This window comes from Ovis aries, chromosome 17 (assembly GCF_016772045.2).
Source record: "Ovis aries strain OAR_USU_Benz2616 breed Rambouillet chromosome 17, ARS-UI_Ramb_v3.0, whole genome shotgun sequence".
Lineage (NCBI taxonomy): Eukaryota > Metazoa > Chordata > Mammalia > Artiodactyla > Bovidae > Ovis > Ovis aries.
Window position 1 is genome coordinate 1839497 of NC_056070.1, and position 19422 is coordinate 1858918.

Genomic DNA, 19422 nt, shown 5'->3' on the forward strand with positions numbered 1-19422 from the left:
GGCCACAGCAATCAGAGCAGAAAAAGAAATAAAAGGAATCCAAATTGGAAAAGAAGAAGTAAATTTCTCACTGTCTGCAGATGACATGATCCTCTACATAGAAAACCCTAAAGACTCCACCAGAAAATTACTAGAGCTAATCAATGAATATAGTAGAATTGCAGGATATAAAATCAACACACAGAAATCCCTTGCATTCCTATATACTAGTAATGAAGAAGGTTTTCTTATCTCTTCTTGCTATTCTTTGGAACTCTGCATTCAGATGCTTATAACTTTCCTTTACTCCTTTGCTTTTTGCCTCTCTTCTTTTCACAGCCATTTGTAAGGCCTCCCCAGACAGCCATTTTGCTTTTTTGTATTTCTTTTCCATGGGGATGTTCTTGATCCCTGTCTCCTGTACAATGTCATGAACCTCATTCCATAGTTCATCAGGCTATCTATCAGATCTAGGCCCTTAAAACTATTTCTCACTTCCACTGTATAATCATAAGGGATTTGATTTAGGTCATACCTGAATGGTCTAGCAGTTTTCCCTACTTTCTTCAATTTAAGTCTGAATTTGGTAATAAGGAGTTCATGATCTGAGCCACAATCAGCTCCTGCTCTTGTTTTTGTTGACTGTATAGAGCTTCTCCATTTTTGGCTGCAAAAAATAGAATCAATCTGATTTCGGTGTTGGTCATCTGGTGATGTCCATGTGTAGAGTCTTCTCTTGTGTTGTTGGAAGAGGGTGTTTGCTATGACCAGTGCATTTCCTTGGCAAAACTCTATTAGTCTTTGCCCTGCTTCATTCTGCATTCCAAGGCCAAATTTGCCTGTTATTCCAGGTGTTTCTTGACTTCCTACTTTTGCATTCCAGTCCCCTATAATGAAAAGGACATCTTTTTGGGTGTTAGTTCTAAAAGATCTTGTAGGTCTTCATAAAACCATTCAACTTCAGCTTCTTCAGCATTACTGGCTGGGGCATAGACTTGGATTACTGTGATATTGAATGGTTTGCCTTGGAGACTAACAGAGATCATTCTGTCATGTTTGAGCTTCCATCCAAGTACTGCATTTCAGACTCTTTTGTTGACCATGATGGCTACTCCATTTCTTCTGAGGGATTCCTGCCCGCAGTGGTAGATATAATGGTCATCTCAGTTAAATTCACCCATTCTAGTCCATTTTAGTTCACTGATTCCTAGAATGTCGACGTTCACTCTTGCCATCTCCTGTTTGACCTCTTCCAATTTGCCTTGATTCATGGACCTGACATTCCAGGTTCCTATGCAATATTGCTCTTTATAGCATCGGACCTTGCTTCTATTACCAGTCACATCCACAGCTGGGTATTGCTTTTGCTTTGGCTCCATCCCTTCATTCTTTCTGGAGTTATTTCTCCGCTGATCTCCAGTAGCATATTGGGCACCTACTGACTAGCCATCCTGGAATGTGAAGTAAAGTGGGCCTTGGAAAGCATCGCTACGAACAAAGCTAGTGGAGGTGATGGCATTCCAGTTGAGCTATTTCAAATCCTCAAAGATGATGCTGTGAAAGTGCTGCACTCAATATGCCAGCAAATTTGGAAAACTCAGCAGTGGCCACAGGACTGGAAAAGGTCAGTGTTCATTCCAATCCCAAAGAAAGGCAATGCCAAAGAATGCTCAAACTACCACACAATTGCACTTATCTCACATGCTAGTAAAGTAGTGCTCAAAATTGTCCAAGCCAGGCTTCAGTAGTACGTGAACCATGAACTTCCTGATGTTCAAGCTGGTTTTAGAGAAGGCAGAGGCACCAGAGATCAAATTGCCAACATCTGCTTTATCATGGAAAAAGCAAGAGAGTTCCAGAAAAACATCTATTTCTGCCTTCTTGACTATGCCAAAGCCTTTGACTGTGTGGATCACAATAAACTGTGGAAAATTCTGAAAGAGATGGGAATACCAGACCACCTGACCTGCCTCTTGAGTAACCTATATGCAGGTCAAGAAGCTGCAGTTAGAACCGGACATGGAACAACAGACTGGTTCCAAATAGAAAAGGAGTACGTCAAGGCTGTATATTGTCACCCTGCTTATTTAACTTCTCTGCAGAGTACATCATGAGAAACGCTGGGCTGGAAGAAACACAAGCTGGAATCAAGATTGCCAGGAGAAATATCAATAACCTCATAAATGCAGATGACACCACCTTTATGGCAGAAAATGAAGAGGACCTCTAAAGCCTCTTGATGAAAGTGAAAGAGGAGAATGAAAAAGTTGGCCTAAAACTCAACATTCAGAAAACAAAGATCATGGCAGCCGGTCCCATCACTTCATGGGAAATAGATGGGAAAGAGTGGAAACAGTGGAAACAGTGTCAGACTTTATTTTGGGGGGCTCCAAAATCACTGCAGATGGTGACTGCAGCCATGAAATTAAAAGACGCTTACTCTTTGGAAGAAAAGTTATGACCAACCTAGATAGTATATTCAAAAGCAGAGACATTACTTTGTCGACTAAGGTCCGTCTGATCAATGCTATGGTTTTTCCAGTGGCCATGTATGGATGTGAGAGTTGGACTGTGAAGAAGGCTGAGTGCTGAAGAATTGCTGCTTTTGAACTGTGGTGTTGGAGAAGACTCTTGAGAGTCCCTTGGACTGCAAGGAGATCCAACCAGTCCATTTTGAAGGAGATCAGCCCTGGGATTTCTTTGGAAGGAATGATGCTAAAGCTGAAACTCCAGTACTTTGGCCACCTCATGAGAAGAGTTGACTCATTGGAAAAGACTCTGATATTGGGAGGGATGGAGGGCAAGAGGAGAAGGGGACGACAGAGGATGAGATGGCTGGATGGCATCACGGACTCGATGGACGTGAGTCTGAGTGAACTCCGGGAGTTGGTGATGGACAGGGAGGTCTGGCGTGCTGTGATTAATGGGGTCACAAAGAGTCGGACATGACTGAGCGACTGAACTGAACTGAGCCTATTTCACTAGAATTATGTCCTCAAAGTTCATCCCTGTTGCAGCACGTGACAGATTTCTTTCTGTTTTAAGATTGAATAATATTCCATTGTATTCATGTACCACGTTTTATTTATTCATTCATCGAATGATAAGACAGTTTGTTTTTATGGCTGCTCTCAGGAATACTTAATGAATATGTGAGTATACATATTTCTTCAACACTGTTTTCAATTCTTTTGCATCAATACCCAGCAGTAGAGTTGCTATATAATTTGGTAGTTCTATTTATTATTTCTGAGGAAACTCCACATTGTTTTCCGCAGTGGCCGCGGAAAACATTTTACATTCCTAACAGCAGTGCAAAGTGGTTTCTCTACATCCTCACCAACACTTGCTATTTCCGTTTTTTCAATAATGGCCAACAAGCCATTGTGAGGTGATATCTCATTGTGGTTTTGATTTTCATTTCTCTGATTATTGGTGACATTGAGCACTTTTTTCATGTATCTATTGGCCATTTGTTTGTCTTCTGTGGAGAAATGTCTATTCACATCCTTTGCCCATTTTAAAATTTGGTTACTTGGGATTTGTTTTGTTGTTTGTTTGCTGAGTTCCTTCTGTGTTTTGGATACTAACCCCTTATCAGATGCACGATTTGCAAATGCTCCATTCCAAAGATTTCTTTTCATTTTATGAATTCTTTTCCTTTGCTACACAGTTGTTTAGCTTGTTGTTGTCCCCCTTGTCTAGTTTTACTCTTATTATCTGTGCTTTTGGTTTCATATCTAAGCAATCATCGCCAAGACCTCTGTTATGATGTTTTTCACCTATGTTTTTCTTTCGGGAATTTTACAATTTGGAGTCTTACTTTTAGGTCTTTAATCCACTTTAAGTTGATTTTTGTGGATAGTGGAAAAATTGGTTTGATTTTATTCTCTTGTATGTATGTATCTAGTTTCCCTAAGACAATTTATGGAGGAGCCTATCTTTTCACCATTGAAAGGTCTTGGCACCTTTATCAAAGATCCCATTTTACTGTTTAGGTGTGGGTTTATTTTTGGCTCTTTATCCTATCCCATTGGTCTATATGCCTCTCTTATGCTAGTATCATACTTAAAAAAATTTTTTTTTTCTTTACAATATTGTATTGGTTCGATTTGTAGTATGTTTTTAGGTTAAGAACAATGAAGCTTCCAGCTCTGTTTTTTTTTTTCTTTTTCCCCTCAAGATTGTTTTGGCTATTTAGGATTTGTAATTCTATATGAATTTTAAGACTTTTCCTTCCATTTCTACAAAAATATGCCACTAGGAATTTGATAGCGATTGCATTGAATTTTAGAAATTTATCCACGCTTTGACTAGGATGGATAATATTTTAACAATATTAAGTTTTCCAATCCATGAACACATCTTTGTGTCCTTTTAAATTTCTTTTATCAATGTTTTGTAGTCTTCAATGTTCATGTCTTTTGCCTCAAGTTTATTTTGCCTCTTTCATTCCTAAATATTTTATTACTGAGGGTTTTTTTTTATAAAAAGAGTTATTTTCTTAATTTCATTTTCATATTGTTCATTGATAGTTAATGGATATGCAACTGAATTTTGTGTGTTGATTTTGTATTCTACACTTTTGTATAATTTTTTTTTATTACTTCTAACAGGTTTTTTTGGGGGTGGTCTGTGTAATCTTTATGGTTTTGTACATATAAGATCATGTCATCTGCCTACAGAGATGAAAATTCAATTTGGGAATTGTTTTATTTTAGAATGATTTTTATTAGGAGACTGATGATAATTTTTCTTTGTATATTTTTTTTCTCTTAGATAAGATTGGGTTTTTTTAAGCTTAAAGATGCATTGTAAAAATTAATCCCACAGTTTTCCTACCTGTGCCAGAGGTATCTAAGTGTCAAATAGAGGACTTTGGGCATCACAATACTTGACCCCTACAAAACAACTTCATGAAGTACATATTAATAAGATAGCCACTATAAAGAACAGAAACTGAAGTTGAGGGCTTTGAGACTTGCTTGTATGACATAACAAGGGATTATGCCATGAGCCAAACTTCTCTCTTCTCATCCATATACTAAATAGATTACTGTGTAAATGAAGAGACTATGTATTTAACTTAGTAGTGCCATCTTTTCCTTGCTAATTTTCCTTTAGTTGTTTTAGTTATAAAATTATTTTTTATACCTGAACATGAATCAACAAATGCCCAGGAAAATTTATGAAAATCTTCTGAAATAGGGATCGGGTAGCCTGGGATAGCCACATGTACTGAGAGAAATGCACAAATGATTACAACTTGTCAATTGTTGTCCACATTTCTTGCATTATAAGTAGGTGCTATATAATACATTTATTAGATTTTTGAACTATATTCTTTTTTTTTGCATTTCAGAGAGCTTTCTGTTTCATCATTTTATCAGTATAATAATGTTTGTTTACATGTGCAAGTTAATTGTTTTAATTCCTCTTGAGGAAATCCAGTACCAACATTCTATGTGGCTTAGAATTACAGAATTTATTTTTAAACTGCTGTAGCTTTTTTTTTTTTTTTGGTAGCTTTTTTCATTGAAACATACTAAATTCCCCAATGGCTATTTAGCACCTAAACTGATCATAATTAGAAGCACATTGGTTACATTAATAAATCTTAATAAATTTTCATTTTTCTAAGGGTTCTTATAATGTCGCATTTATCAAGTATCCTTAGATGATTCATGAAAAGTTCTGATTACGTATTTTTTACCTTGAGCATTTTTCTTTTATTCTCAAGTTGCTTTTATCTACCTGTTTATCAGAATAAGTATTGCTTGCTCTTATTTTAAATTTATTTTGTTATACAAACATTATTTGTTGTTGTTGTTCAGCCTCTCAGTCATGTCCGACTCTTTGTGACCACATGAACTGCAGTATATACCAGGCTTCCCTTGTCCTAAACCATCTTCCGGAGTTTGCTCAAACTCATGTCCATTAAGTCTGTGAGACCATCCAACCATCTCATCCTCTGTCATCCGCTTTTCCTTCTGCCTTCAATCATTCCCAGCATCAGGGTCTTTTCCAATGAGTCAGTTCTTTGCATCAGGTGGCCAAACTATTGGAGCTTCAGCTTCAGCATCAGTCCTTCCAATGAGTATTTAGGGTGATTTCCTTTAGGATTGACTGGTTGGATCTCCTTTCTGTCCAAAGGACTCTTAAGAGTCTTCTCCCTCATGGCAGTTCAAAGGCATCAGTTCTTAAGTGCTCAGCCTTTTTTTATTGTTCCAGCTCTCACATCCGTACATGACTATGGGAAACACCATAGCTTTGACTATGCAGACCTTTGTAGTTAATGTCTGTTTTTTAATACACTGTCTAGGTTTGTCACTGCCTTTCTTCCAAGGAGCAAGCGTCTTTTAATTTCATGGCTGCATAAACATTTATAGCATATCAAACTCTTTTTACATCTCTATTTTATGTCTTCCAAGCCATTATTTTTGTTTCTTCATTTAAATCAAGATATGCAGAACCATTTATAATGTATTGTTTTGATGAGACAAGAGTTCACCTGCTAGAGTTCACCTGCTGACTCTATAATATGGTAATATATCAGGTTCTATTTCAGTCTTCTTCAGAAGGAAGGAGTTATTCTTTCAAACTGTTGAGTGAAAACTATAAACAGCTTTATATAAGTATTTATATAAACTTAACTGGTGTATAGGAATTGTTCATGAATTAAGGATACTTAAATCAGCTTATATTCATTTGACTCAGATCATGTCTTGCAAAAGCAACAAGACAGTCTGTTGTAGAATGCTTCTGACTACAAACCTTGGCTGAACCAATGAGCTAATTATCCTCTGACCTTGTCTTTGTTGAATTGGCCTATAGATATTAGTCATACTGATCTTGAGGTTGTACAGCTGACTGTTTGCTACATCAGATGACTGATAATTACTACCAAGAAGTTAGATAGGGGTTGTTGGTTGTTTGGTTGTTTAGTCGTTAAGTCATGTCCAACTCTTGTGACCCCATGGATGTAGCCTGCCAGGCTGCCTCTCCATGCGATTCTCCAGTGGATAGGGGTAGTAAAAGGAAAATAAAATTGCTTTCCCAGTCATTTCTACTTATTATAGGCAGAAAACAGAGAATAGATAAATATCTATATCTCATTGGAAAATTTGTCTTCCATAGTGTTTTATGTTTCAATTTATTCCAGTTTATTTTGAAAAAAAATATTTCATTGTGTGTCATTTTAGCACCACTTTTATTGACTATTTATTCATTATTACTTACATTTTATTTTTCCCAACTTTGATACAGTATTCATTATTAAAATCAACTTCACTGTACACCAAATATAATAATAGAGTATTTCATGGGGTCCCAGAATCACATTGAATAGGTACCCACTGGCTTGAATCTGAGTATGGGTGATGTATAAGTTGGCTATTTGCTCATTGGGAATGAATGAGAAATGTTTCCATGAGGAAGAATTTTATGTTTCTTCAGGTTATTTATCTCATAATCTTGTTATATGGTTAGCTATAGCAATCCCTTTAAGTATACTGAAATTCTAGTAAGACAGACATTTTAAAAATTACTTATAAAGGAAAAGTGTTATACAAATATATATCCTCTAATACCAAAAGACTCAAGATTCATTTATGATGCAAATGTCTTTTATAAAAAATAATAAATACTTTTATCCTTTTCATTTAAAAAAATCAAACATATGTTGTTTTTTCTTTCTTTCAGCATGTGGAGAAACCTTACAAGAATCCAATGGCAATCTTTCCTCCCCAGGATTTCCAAATGGCTATCCATCTTATACACACTGCATCTGGAGAGTCTCTGTGACCCCAGGAGAGAAGGTAGTTTATCCCATCAAGTGTTCTCTTTTAGTCCCAAATGCAAAGGTTCATCTTCTTTCAAATATATTTTACTGTGTTTTCTATTCTTATTTGATTAATTGAATAGCTCAGAAAATTTATGATGGGTATTATTCAAACTCCAGGAATCTTTGGAAAGATATCATTTTGAAAGAAATAGTAAACGATCTAAAAGGGTTGACATAATACAAATTATATTCTCAAACACAATGGAATTAAGTTAAAATCAGTATCAGAAAGATAACTAGAAAAATCCCACACATATTAAAATTGAGAAATATATATCAACTATCCCATTCATTCAATAAGAAATTATGATAAAAATTAGAAATTATTTTCAATTATAATAAAAGTACTGAGAATTGCAAGTCTGTAAGATACATCTAAAGTGTATTTAGAAAGAAATTCACAAACTTATATACTGTTATTAGGAAATTAAAAAATGCTCCAAACTAAAGAGATAGACATCCATATAAAGACACTAGAAAAAGGAGCAATAAAATAAATGGAATAGTACATAAAGGAAGAAATAAAAAATAAATTTAAAACCATGAAACTATGTACAAAGTATGGACAAAGTTGGTACTTTGAAATGGTCTAGAAAATAGATTTAGAAAACAATTAGATTTAGAAAACAATTTAGAGAAATGGATGAAAAAGATCAAGAAAAAAGATTAACAGAGAAAGCATAATTATCTAATAATTAGAATAAAGTGATTATTATAACCATAGATGCTTTAGACACCAAAAGAACATTTTGAACATTATGCCAATAACTTTGAAAATGTAAATGAAATGGGAAAATCACTACAAAATATTACTTAGTAAGCTCTTATTCAAGAAGAAATTAAAAATTTGAATGTTTCTATAACCACTAGAGAAATCCAATTACTGTTTATTTGAATTATTAGTCAAAAAGTTTTTGACAATGAAAACCCAGGCTAGATGGCTTCATGAATAAGTTCTACCCAACAACCCAGTAAGAAATAAATGTAGTCTTGCATAAAGTCTTCCAGAGAATAAAATAAAAATTACACTCTAATCTTTTTATGGTTAGGGCTTCTCAGATGGCTCAGTGGTAAAGAATCCACCTGTAATGCAGAAGATGTGGGTTTGATTCCTGGGTCAGGAAGATAGCCTGGAGAAGGAAATAGCAACCCACTCCAGTATTCTTGCCTTGAAAATCCCATGGGCAGAGGAGCCTGGAGGGCTACAGTTCATAGGTTTACAAAAGTCGGGCATGACTTAGTCACTAAACACAGAAAGGTTGTTGCTGAATGACACAAAGACGGGATTCTCGACTTCCGGAGGAGAAGAATTCAATCCAGGGCCAGAGACGAGGCTTGATCTCTCAGAGCTTTAGTGTAATAAAGTTTTATTAAAGTATAAAGGAGATAGGGAAAGCGTCTGACATAGGCATCAGAAGGGGACAGAAAGAGTACCCCCTTGCTAGTGTTAGCCATGGAGTTATATACTCTCTAATTAGTTATTACAGCGAATCAAAACAATGTCTGGAGGAAGAATGTCTAGTGAAGAACGCCTCACTAGGCCTAGTCCCATAATTTACATTTTAAGATAATAGGATTAGCCAGAAGGTTTTTTCCAGAGACTGTCTTCAAGCAGGATACATTATTGTTACATAAACCTCAGGAATGTAGAGGAAAAAAAGCGTGTCCTTTCTTCCTCCTTGAGAACTCCAGACCCCTCTCTCCTTGGGGACCCTTAGACTTTTTATCAATCTGCCTAGGAAATGACTCTCTCATTCACCTCTTTTCTTTTAGGAGAATTCTGTTGCCAGGCGAAAGGGGGGTCCTTTTCATCCCATAATTACTTCCTGCTGTTTAGGTGTTTGGTCCCTAAATTGTTGAGGAAACATATTCTCCTAACCCTCATATTGAGGGTCTCTGATCCAGGGGCCCTAAGTAATATTTGGAAGAGGCTGTGGCACTCTTAGGAGGTTGGACAACCATTTGTAGCTTAAAAGCCTTCATGTGACTAGAAACAAATCCAGTTATACAGTTACAGATGCAAGGCAAAATAATCCTTAAAACAAGTTAAAATCAAAATTAAAAGTCATATTATATCCAGAGTTACATCAGTCCATCTGAGGATTGTTAGATATCATCAGTTTAAGAAGAGGCACCGCATGCGATAGTTATTGAAAGTATTTGCAGACTTGGAGAAAGTCTTTTCCTTGAAGTGGCGATGTCCACCATGGGAAGCCTTCCACTGATGAAGAGGGGAGTGCTCCATACACCCAGCAGTTAAACTGACTGTGAAATGCTGCGTAGGAGTGAGCCCAGGACAGGAAGGCATTGTCTTGAGGATCAAACAGCAGACTCAGGATTTTTGGAGTCAGCATACCATACATAGGCTTACATAGATTATCAGGCCCATCTGAAAAGTGCAAAGTCAAAGCATAGAAAGGAAAGACATAAAATGAAGTCACTTAGTTCTGGTCCGGGTGCCACCTCTTAACTTGAGTGTGATGTACCCACGAATCAGTTCCTCACACTTCGACAGCTGTGGGAGAAGAAAGAATAACCTGGCAAGGGCCTTCCCAGAGGGGCTCAAGAGATGGGTCCCCAGCCCCCAGTGTTTTTATGCAGACCTCAATTCCTGGCTCAAATAGAGGCTTGCTTGACTCAGGAGCCATCTACTAGAGTTCTGTTAATGCCTGTTGAAAACCTGAGAGCTGAGTTACATAATTAGTTAATTCCAAGGCTTTGGGGTCTATAACAATGTGCGTAAGAAAGGCCTTCCATAAATACATTCAAAGGGGGATAGTCCCTCCATTTAGGGGCAGTCCGAGCCCTCATTAAAACTATGTTCAGTTCAGTTCAGTTCAGTCACTCAGTTGTGTCTGACTCTTTGCGACCCCATGAATCGCAGCATGCCAGGCCTTCCTGTCCATTACCAACTTCCAGAGTTCACTCAAACTCATGTCCATCGAGTCAGTGATGCCATCCAGCCATCTCATCCTCTGTCGTCCCCTTCTCTTCCTTCCCCCAATCCCTCCCAGCATCAGAGTCTTTTCCAATGAGTCAACTCTTCGCATGAGGTGGCCAAAGTACTGGAGTTTCAGCTTTAGCATCATTCCTTCCAAAGAACACCAAGGACTGATCTCCTTTAGAATGGACTGGTTGGATCTCCTTGCAGTCCAAGGGACTCTCAAGAGTCTTCTCCAACACCACAGTTCAAAAGCATCAATTCTTCGGCACTCAGCTTTCTTCATGGTCCAACTCTCAAATCCATACATGACCACTGGGACAACCATAGCCTTGACTAAACGGACCTTTGTTGGCAAAGTAATGTCTCTGCTTTTGAATATGATATCTAGGTTGGTCATAACTTTTCTTCCAAGGAGTAAACGTCTTTTAATTTCATGGCTGCAGTCACCATCTGCAGTGATTTTGGAGCCCAAAAAGATAAAGTCTGACACTGTTTCCACTGTTACCCCATCTATTTCCCATGAAGTGATGGGACCAGATGTCATGATCTTCATTTTCTGAATGTTGAGCTTTAAGTCAACTTTTTCACTCTCCTCTTTTACTTTCATCAAGAGGCTTTTTAGTTCTTCTTCACTTTCTGCCATAAGGGTGGTGTCATCTGCATATATAAGGTTATTGCTATTTCTCCCAGCAATCTTGATTCTAGCTTGTGCTTCTTCCAGCCCAGCATTTCTCATGATGTACTCTGCATGTAAGTTAAATAAGCAGGGTGACAATATACAGCCTTGACGTACTCCTTTTCCTATTTGGAACCAGTCTGTTTTTCCATGTCCAGTTCTAACTGTTGCTTCCTGACCTGCATACAGGTTTCTCAAGCTGTGGGTAGGACTTTAACCCAAATGTCCTGCATTTCTTGAGTTAATTTGCGCAGATGTTTTTTGATAATGTTATTAGCTTTTTCAACCTTTCCTGAGGATTGGAGTCTCCAGGAACAGTGTAAGTGATACTCTACTCCTAGAGCCTTAGACAGCAGCGTTAAAGCAGCTGAGTTACAGCAGCTTTAAAGGTCACTCTGAAGGCTCCGTGGCAGCCCAAACCTGGGGATAATTTCATGGATTAAAATCTGTATAACCTCCTTAGCCTGCTCTCTTCGACAGGGAAAAGCCTCAATCCATCCAGTAAAAGTATCCACCCAAACTTGTAAACAAGAATAGCCATTAGCTTTTGGCATATGAGTAAAATCAATTTCCCAGTCCTCTCCAGGATACTCTCCACTTCACTGTAACCCAGATTTTGCTAGCTTTTCAGTCTTTAGGTTATTTTTCTGACAAACCTCACACCTTTTCATAATGTTCTTTAAAGTTTTCATTGCATTTTTACCTTCAAACAAATGAGAAGCCATCTGGTAAGTATTCTCTGCACGCTAATGAAAACTCTGGTGTAAACCCTTAAGAATTTTCCATCGAGCACTTTCAGGAATTATTAATCGTCCATCCTCAGAGGTAACCATCCTTTATCAGTAATCTATGCTCCTCTTTTCTCATATCTTTCTAATTCTTCCTCAGTATATTGTGGTTTTTCCTGTTCCACAGGACCTGTCCAGATCAAAGGCATCTGTAGTGAAGGGGTTTCATGACTTTTCTGGCTTGATAGTCAGCCAACTGATTACCATTGGCTACTTTACTCCCATCCCTGCTGTGCCCTTTGCAATGCATAACAGCTACTTCTTTAGAACACCATATAGCAGTTAAAAGTCTCTTGATCTCTCTGAAATGTTTAGTAGCTTTTCCTGTTGCTGTTTTAAACTGCCTTTCTTTCTATATTGCAGCATGAGCATGTAAAGTCAAATAAACGTACTTAGAATCAGTGTAGATATTTACCTGCTGCCCTTTGCTTAACTCTGGAGCTCAGGTCAGAGCCACAAGCTCTGCTAACTGATCACTGGTTCCCTGGGGGAGAGATTTTGCTTCTAAAACCTGTTCAGCAGTAACCATGGCGTAACCTGTTTTACGCTTTCCATCCTGAACAAAAGAACTGTCATCTGTAAATATTTCCATGTCAGGATTGTCTAATGGGGTATCCATTAGATCTTCTCGAGCTGCATAGTTTAAAGTTAGAAATTGGGGACAATCGCGATCAGGTGTTTCATTTTCCTTCTCAGGAAGAAAAGTGGCAGGATTTAAATTTCCACAAACTTTAAGCTTAGTTACTGGTCCTTCTAACAACAATGACTGATATTTAAGAAGCCTGCTGTCTGTCATTGAAATATTAAACTTAGAATTTAAGATTCCGCTCATATCATGAGAAGTCAGTACAGTAAGGTTTCATCCATTAATTATTTTTAAAGCTTCAGGTGCTAATAAAGCTGCTGCCCCAATTACTCTTAGGCATTTTGGCCATCCAGGGGAAATTACATCTAATTCTCTGCTTCGATAAGCAATAGGTTGCTGGTGAGGCCCTCAGGGTTGTGTCAAAACTCCCAAGGCCATACCTTTTCTTTCAGTGTCAAACAAATTAAATTCTAACTCTGTGGGCAAGCTCAGAGGGGGAGCTTGCAGGAGAGCAGTCTGAAGAACCTTAAAAGCCTTTTGAGTATCTGGAGACCAAACCAGTTTGTCTGTTTGGCCCTGCTGAGTTTCAGCTATAAGTTTATATAAAGGCTGGGCAAGTTCCCCACAACCCGGAATCACAGTAGCCTGAGATTCTCAAAAATCCTCTCAATTGTCTCAAAGTCATAGGTAGGGAATGATTTCGTATAGGTTTAATTCTCTCCAGGCCTATGGCCCTAGTCCTTTCTGATATGATTAGGCCCAGATATCTAACAGATTGTTGACAAAGCTGAGCCTTTATTCTTGATGCCTTGTAACTGCAGCCTGCCAGAAAGCTTAAGAAGTCTTCTGAGGCTCATGAACAAGCTTCCTCTGTCTCAGCACTGAGCAAAATATCATCTACGTATTGTAACACCACCGCTTCGGAGCTATAAAGTTTCATAGATCCCATGACAAACTTTATCCAAATAAGTGAGGACTGTCACGAAATTCCTGGGGCAAAACTGTCCAGGTTAACTGAGAAGCTGGCTTCATAGGGTCCTCAAAGGCAAATAGAAATTGACTTTCCTCTGCCAAGGCACTGAATAGAAGGCATCTTTTAAATCAATCACTGAGAAATATTTGGCTCATTCAGGAATTTCAGAAAATAAAGTGTAAGGATTAGGCACCATGGGGTGTCAAGGAACTACAGCCTCATTTATTATTCGTAAATCTCGAACTAGTCTCCGTTTAACATTTGATTTCTGTATACCCAAAATAAGAATGTTGCATGGCCTGTAACAGGGAATTAATAGTCCCTGCTCCTTTAAGTTCTCAATGATGAGTTTTAACCCTTCCTTCACCTCAGGTTTCAGTGGATACTGCTTCTTATGTGGAAATAAGTGCGGGTCTTTCAGCCTGACAACTACAGGAATAGCACTTTGTGCTCAACCCACAGATTTTCCATCAGCCCATACTCTAGGATTTACATTTTGTTCAACTAAAGGGAGAGAAAGGGAAGGCTCCATATTCATGAAAACAGAGGCATGGACCTTGCTCAGTATATCCCTCTCCAAAAGGGGTGAAGGAGACTGGCACAATCAGAAACTCGTGTGAAAATAGCACAGAGTCTCAGTTATAGCTTAAAGAACAACTGAAGTAATACATTTTAGCTCATCCAGACAGTCCCATTATGAAAGCAGATTGGGAAGAAAGTGGGGGAGGGGCTTCAGTAAGCACAGAGTAAGTTGCCCCAGTATCTAAAAGGAAATCGACTGATTGGCCCTCCACAGTTATTAATACACGGAGTTCCTCAGGTGTAATTAGGACGGGAGCTTGTTTGGGGACCCCTGGGCACCTTCAGTCCTGATTGTCTTGAGAGTCCGACCCCTGAAACCTATGCCTGTGAGGGCAGTCTCTTTTCCAGTGTGGTCCTTGCAGACCAGACATGGAGCCAGGGGCAGCTTGCATGCCTGAGGGCAATCCTGTTTGAGGTGCCCATCCTTTCCCCAGTAATAGCAAGCCCATCCCTTTTCACCTGGGTCCCTCTGGGCATTTTTCTCAGGCTGTTTAAGAATGGTTCTCATACCCATTGCGAGGGCTTCCGCCTGTTCCTTTGTCTTTTTCTGCCTTTCTTTTCCTCATATTCCCTACCATAATAGACTATCTGAGCCAGTTGTAACAGATTATCCAAAGACTGATTTGTTCCTATTTTAGTAGCTTACAGTGGATATTTGGAGCCGACTGAGTGGGAAATCTATCTTTTAAGTTCACTTTTCCCTCTTCATATTTGGGATCAATCTCAGTGAATCTACGAAGGGCTTCTCTCAGTCTATCTAGGAATTTACCAGGAGCTTCCTTCTCCTCCTGTTCTGTGTCTGCCAATTTGCCATAATTTAAAGGCTTAGCACGCACCTGCCTCAGTCCTTCAAGAATACATCTGACAAAATGACTCTGATCCCATCTTACTTTAGCTGTGTTGTAATCCCTGTCTGGTTCTGTAGTTGGGAACACCTGATTCCCAGTGGGGAGGGTGGCTATCTCCTCTTCCCTCTTCCCTACTGATTTATTACCAAACCGTTCATCTCCATAAGCAACCACTTTTCCCAAAACTTGAGTCTTTTAGTCGGGAGTCAGCATTTGTCCCAAGATATACATCACATCCTTCCAAGTAAGGTCATAAAGCAGAGTAACACCTTTAAAAGCTCTAATATATTTTTCTGGGTTCTCTAAATAGTCTCCTAGGTCCCCTTTGATTCTTTGTATTTCTTGATAAGAAAAAAGGCTTATTAACTCTCATAGACTGATTATTTCTCCTGGTGGGTGCTTCATGAAGAGGCAAAAGCTTGTGTGGCTGTTCCTCAGTCTCTCTGGCTGCTCTGCGCATAGGATCCCAGGGATAGATTGGAGAAACCTGCTTTTCTTTAACTCTTTGTCTCCTGTCCTCCATCTCATCTACCAAAGTAGGAGGACAGGAGGGAGCTGAAGGAGTCACATCCAGATCTCTACCCTTTAGGACATAAATCTGGCATATTTTGCAGAGAGAAAAAGGGCAACACATAGGCTACTTCTACCCATTTCCCTTGTTTTCTACAGAACCGATCTAATTGTAAAACAGTATTATACTTAAGAGACCCTCCAACTGGCCACTGTTTGCCATCCTCCAGTGGGTACTGCAGCCATGCAGTATCACATAGGAAGACCAGGTGTGTCTTCTTTAAGCCCTGGGGATCAAATCTATTCCAGTTTTTCAGGATACAGTTCAAAAGAGTGATGCTGGAATTGTTAGCTCCCATCTGTAAGAGAGAAAACAAAGCGACCAGTGCCCTCTTTCTACCGGAGGCATCCCTCCCTGCTCTAGATGGGGGTGTAGACAGACTTTACACCAAAGTTTTTCTTTCCTGGTTGGACTTAGTCTGTCCCTTACTGACGCAGGTGACATACTCGTCCCTCCCAGTTCTACCACCGAGATGGGGTGGGGATGCACCAGGGGTAGACCTGATGGCTTTCCTGACATCCAGCTCCTCACCATTAAAACCTTGCTTGCCTCTGATGCCACCCGAGTGCAATCAGAGTAACCTTCCGGAATGCCTCCCAGGCTAAACCACTGGGGGAAAGATTCATCACCTGAGTGCCTGTGCATGACCCTGAGTATATTCCTGACCACAGTAAGACTGGTAGGAACATAAAACTGAGATGTTCCTTCCAAGCATCACCACACCAGTGCAAGAGCCTCCTAAGCATCACCACACCAGTATAAGAGTCTCCTCTGGTCCACTAAAAGCCAGTGTTACCAAAGGGGGAAAAAAAAATCCATTGTAGTTCCAATCTGAGTAAACTTTAGCCTCAGAGATAGAGCTCCATCTAGCTTCCAAACTTTCCATGCCTAGCAAGGCTAAGCACTTCCTGACTACCAATCCAAGTCTGTGACCTAAGTAACAGTACACAGTAACAGCATAGATAACAAGTCCCTTGAAAGTCTATGATCTGACGGTTAGGTTTGTACTTCTAATTTCCAAGGAGTTATGAAATGGTCAAAGAGACCAAAAAGTTTGACCGAGAAAAGAGAGTTTGATCCACATGCTTTGCCCATTTCTGGTTGGTCCCTGAAGGAGACGTTGGGTGCCTTGGCATTGGCAGGTCGATATGAACCCGCGACAGGCTTTTGCCATAAGCCGTATGAGGTCACTGCGGAACCACAGAGCAGGGCTCCTCACTTGTTTTGCACAGGGCATTTCATTCATTCACACAAGCACACCGTAGAGTAGTGAAGTACAGCAGAAAACGTGTTCTCTAGGAGAACAAAGAATTAGAGCTCCAAGCATCCATTACCTTGTCCAGAACTCCACACGAGCCCCCAAGATGAAAGGTTGTTGCTGAACGATGCAAAGACAGCGGGATTCTTGGCCTCTAGAGGAGGAGAATTCAATCTGGGGCCAGAGAAGAGGCTTGATTGCTCAGAGCTTTTGTGTAATAAAGTTTTATTAAAGTATAAAGGAGATAGAGAAAGCTTCTGACATAAGCATCAGAAGGGGCAGAAAGAGTACCCCCTTGCTAGTGTTAGCCGTGGAGCTATATACTCTCCAATTAGTTATTACAGTGAATCAAAAGAATGTCTGGAGGTTGTAAAGACCTCACTAGACCTACTCCCATAATTTACATTTTAAGATAATAGGATTAGCCAGAAGGTTTTTCCAGAGACTGTCCTCAAGCAGGATACATTATTGTTATATAATCCTAAGGAATGTAGAGGAAAAAAGTTTGTCCTTTCTTTCTCCTTGAGAACTCCAGACCCCTCATTCTTTGGGGACCCCTAGACTTTTTATCAACCTCCATAGGAAATGACTCTCTGAACACCAACAATTTATATAGTTAGCAAAACCTGATAGCCATCCTGATGACAAAAACAGTGTAAGAAAGCAAAATTCTAACCTAGACTCACATTTGAATATGTATGTAAAATCCTCCCCACATTACCAAAACAAACGCAAATATCTATGCATGTATATGTATATTTATCTACCTATAAATATATAAGTGCCATATAAAATATATTACTATTATTACATATTTCAAAAGCAAATATATGAATGATATGTATATATGTATGTATTATATATCATATATATAGTTTGTGTTTGTATGTATATGTACATACATATAAGCACCATTAAATGAATATCTCAGTTAAATCAAGAAAAAGATCTATTAGTGATTTAACAGCAACAACAAACCCTGAGCAAATTAGGAAATTAAAAATATTTCATTAATTTAATGAAGAAAATCAATAAAAGCTAGCCCAAATACCATTATCATTGGGCTTTCCTGGTGGTTCAGATGGTAAAGAATCTGCCTGCAATGCAGGGGACCTGGGTTCGATCCCTGGATTGGGAAGATCCCATGGAGGAGGGAAGGGCTACTCACCCCAGTATTCTTGCCTAGAGAATTCCATGGACAGAGGAGTCTGGCAGGCTACAGTCCTTGGGTAACAAAAAGTTGGACAGGACTGATCAACTTTTACTTTCCTTTGTGCCATTATTATTGGTGAAATTCTGAAAATATTTCTTTTGAAATAGGTAAAAAATCAAGTGTGTTCACCAGTTTCCCCACCCCTTTTTAAAAAAGTTTTGGTAGTAGTAGCATATTAAGGCAAGAAAATGAAATTACACATATAATGATTAAAAAGGAAAATGTAAACTTCCCTTTATCAGATTGTTACAGAATTTTAAATTATTTAGAAGTGAAATAAATAGATATGTTAATTACTAGATTCTTCCTTAAACATCTTTCCAGACCAGGATTGTAACTATAAGTTGTTAAATTATTTTTGTGCTTTGTTTTTCACTAATTCATCTGGAATGACTCAAATGCTCTTTAGTTTTGGTGAAAATGAAAATGCGGTTAAAGAAAAATTAGTATCCCTGGTAATTGATTGGTGTTATGAGTAAGATGGGTATGAAGTTGTACATTACTCTCATTCTCTGTGTTATACAATATGCCTCTTTGTTTATTAAGCTTTATACATAGTAGTTCTTATATTTTAATCCCATTCCATAATTTGTTCATTCTCCCTTCTCTCTCCCCTTTGGTAACAACGTTTGTTCTTACAATGAAAATTAAATGAAACTTTTGTGTAGCATAAATAAATCATAAAAATTACAATGGCCATGTAATACATGATTGCACATGTTATTCTTTATATAGTTAGTTTTAATTTAAGAATTATGAGTCTATGTTGTAGTATAGTTATAGGTGTTAATCAAGTTCTACTTATAGTCTTTGATAAGCCCTAAAACTCTATTTTAGGTTCTTTTCCCTAATAGGCCATTACAGAGTTTTGAATTTCCTGTGCAATACAGTAGGTCCATACTAGTTATTTATCTATACATTGAAGTGTGTGCTGCTGCTGCTGCTGCTGCTGCTAAATTGCTTCAGTATGTCAATCCTAATCTTCCAATTTATCCCTCCTCCCTTGCCTCTCAGACTCACTTCAGTCACTCACTCATGTCCAACTCTTTTGTGACCCAATGGACTGCAGCACGCCAGGCTTTCCTGTCCATCACAAACTCCCAGAGCCTGCTCAAACTCATGTCCATTGAGTCAGTGATGCCATCCAACCATCTCATCCTC

The 19422-nt window shown here is 38.7% G+C and overlaps 1 protein-coding gene across 2 annotated transcripts in view; it reads left to right on the top strand.

Moving 5' to 3' along the window:
• TLL1 (tolloid like 1) overlaps positions 1-19422 on the top strand; it is a 389207-nt gene that overhangs the window by 197978 nt on the left and 171807 nt on the right. For both annotated transcript variants that reach the window (XM_060400908.1, XM_042234239.2), the window contains exon 9: positions 7681-7796. In XM_060400908.1, coding sequence (XP_060256891.1) covers positions 7681-7796 — 116 coding nt within the window. The remainder of the gene's footprint in view (positions 1-7680; positions 7797-19422) is intronic.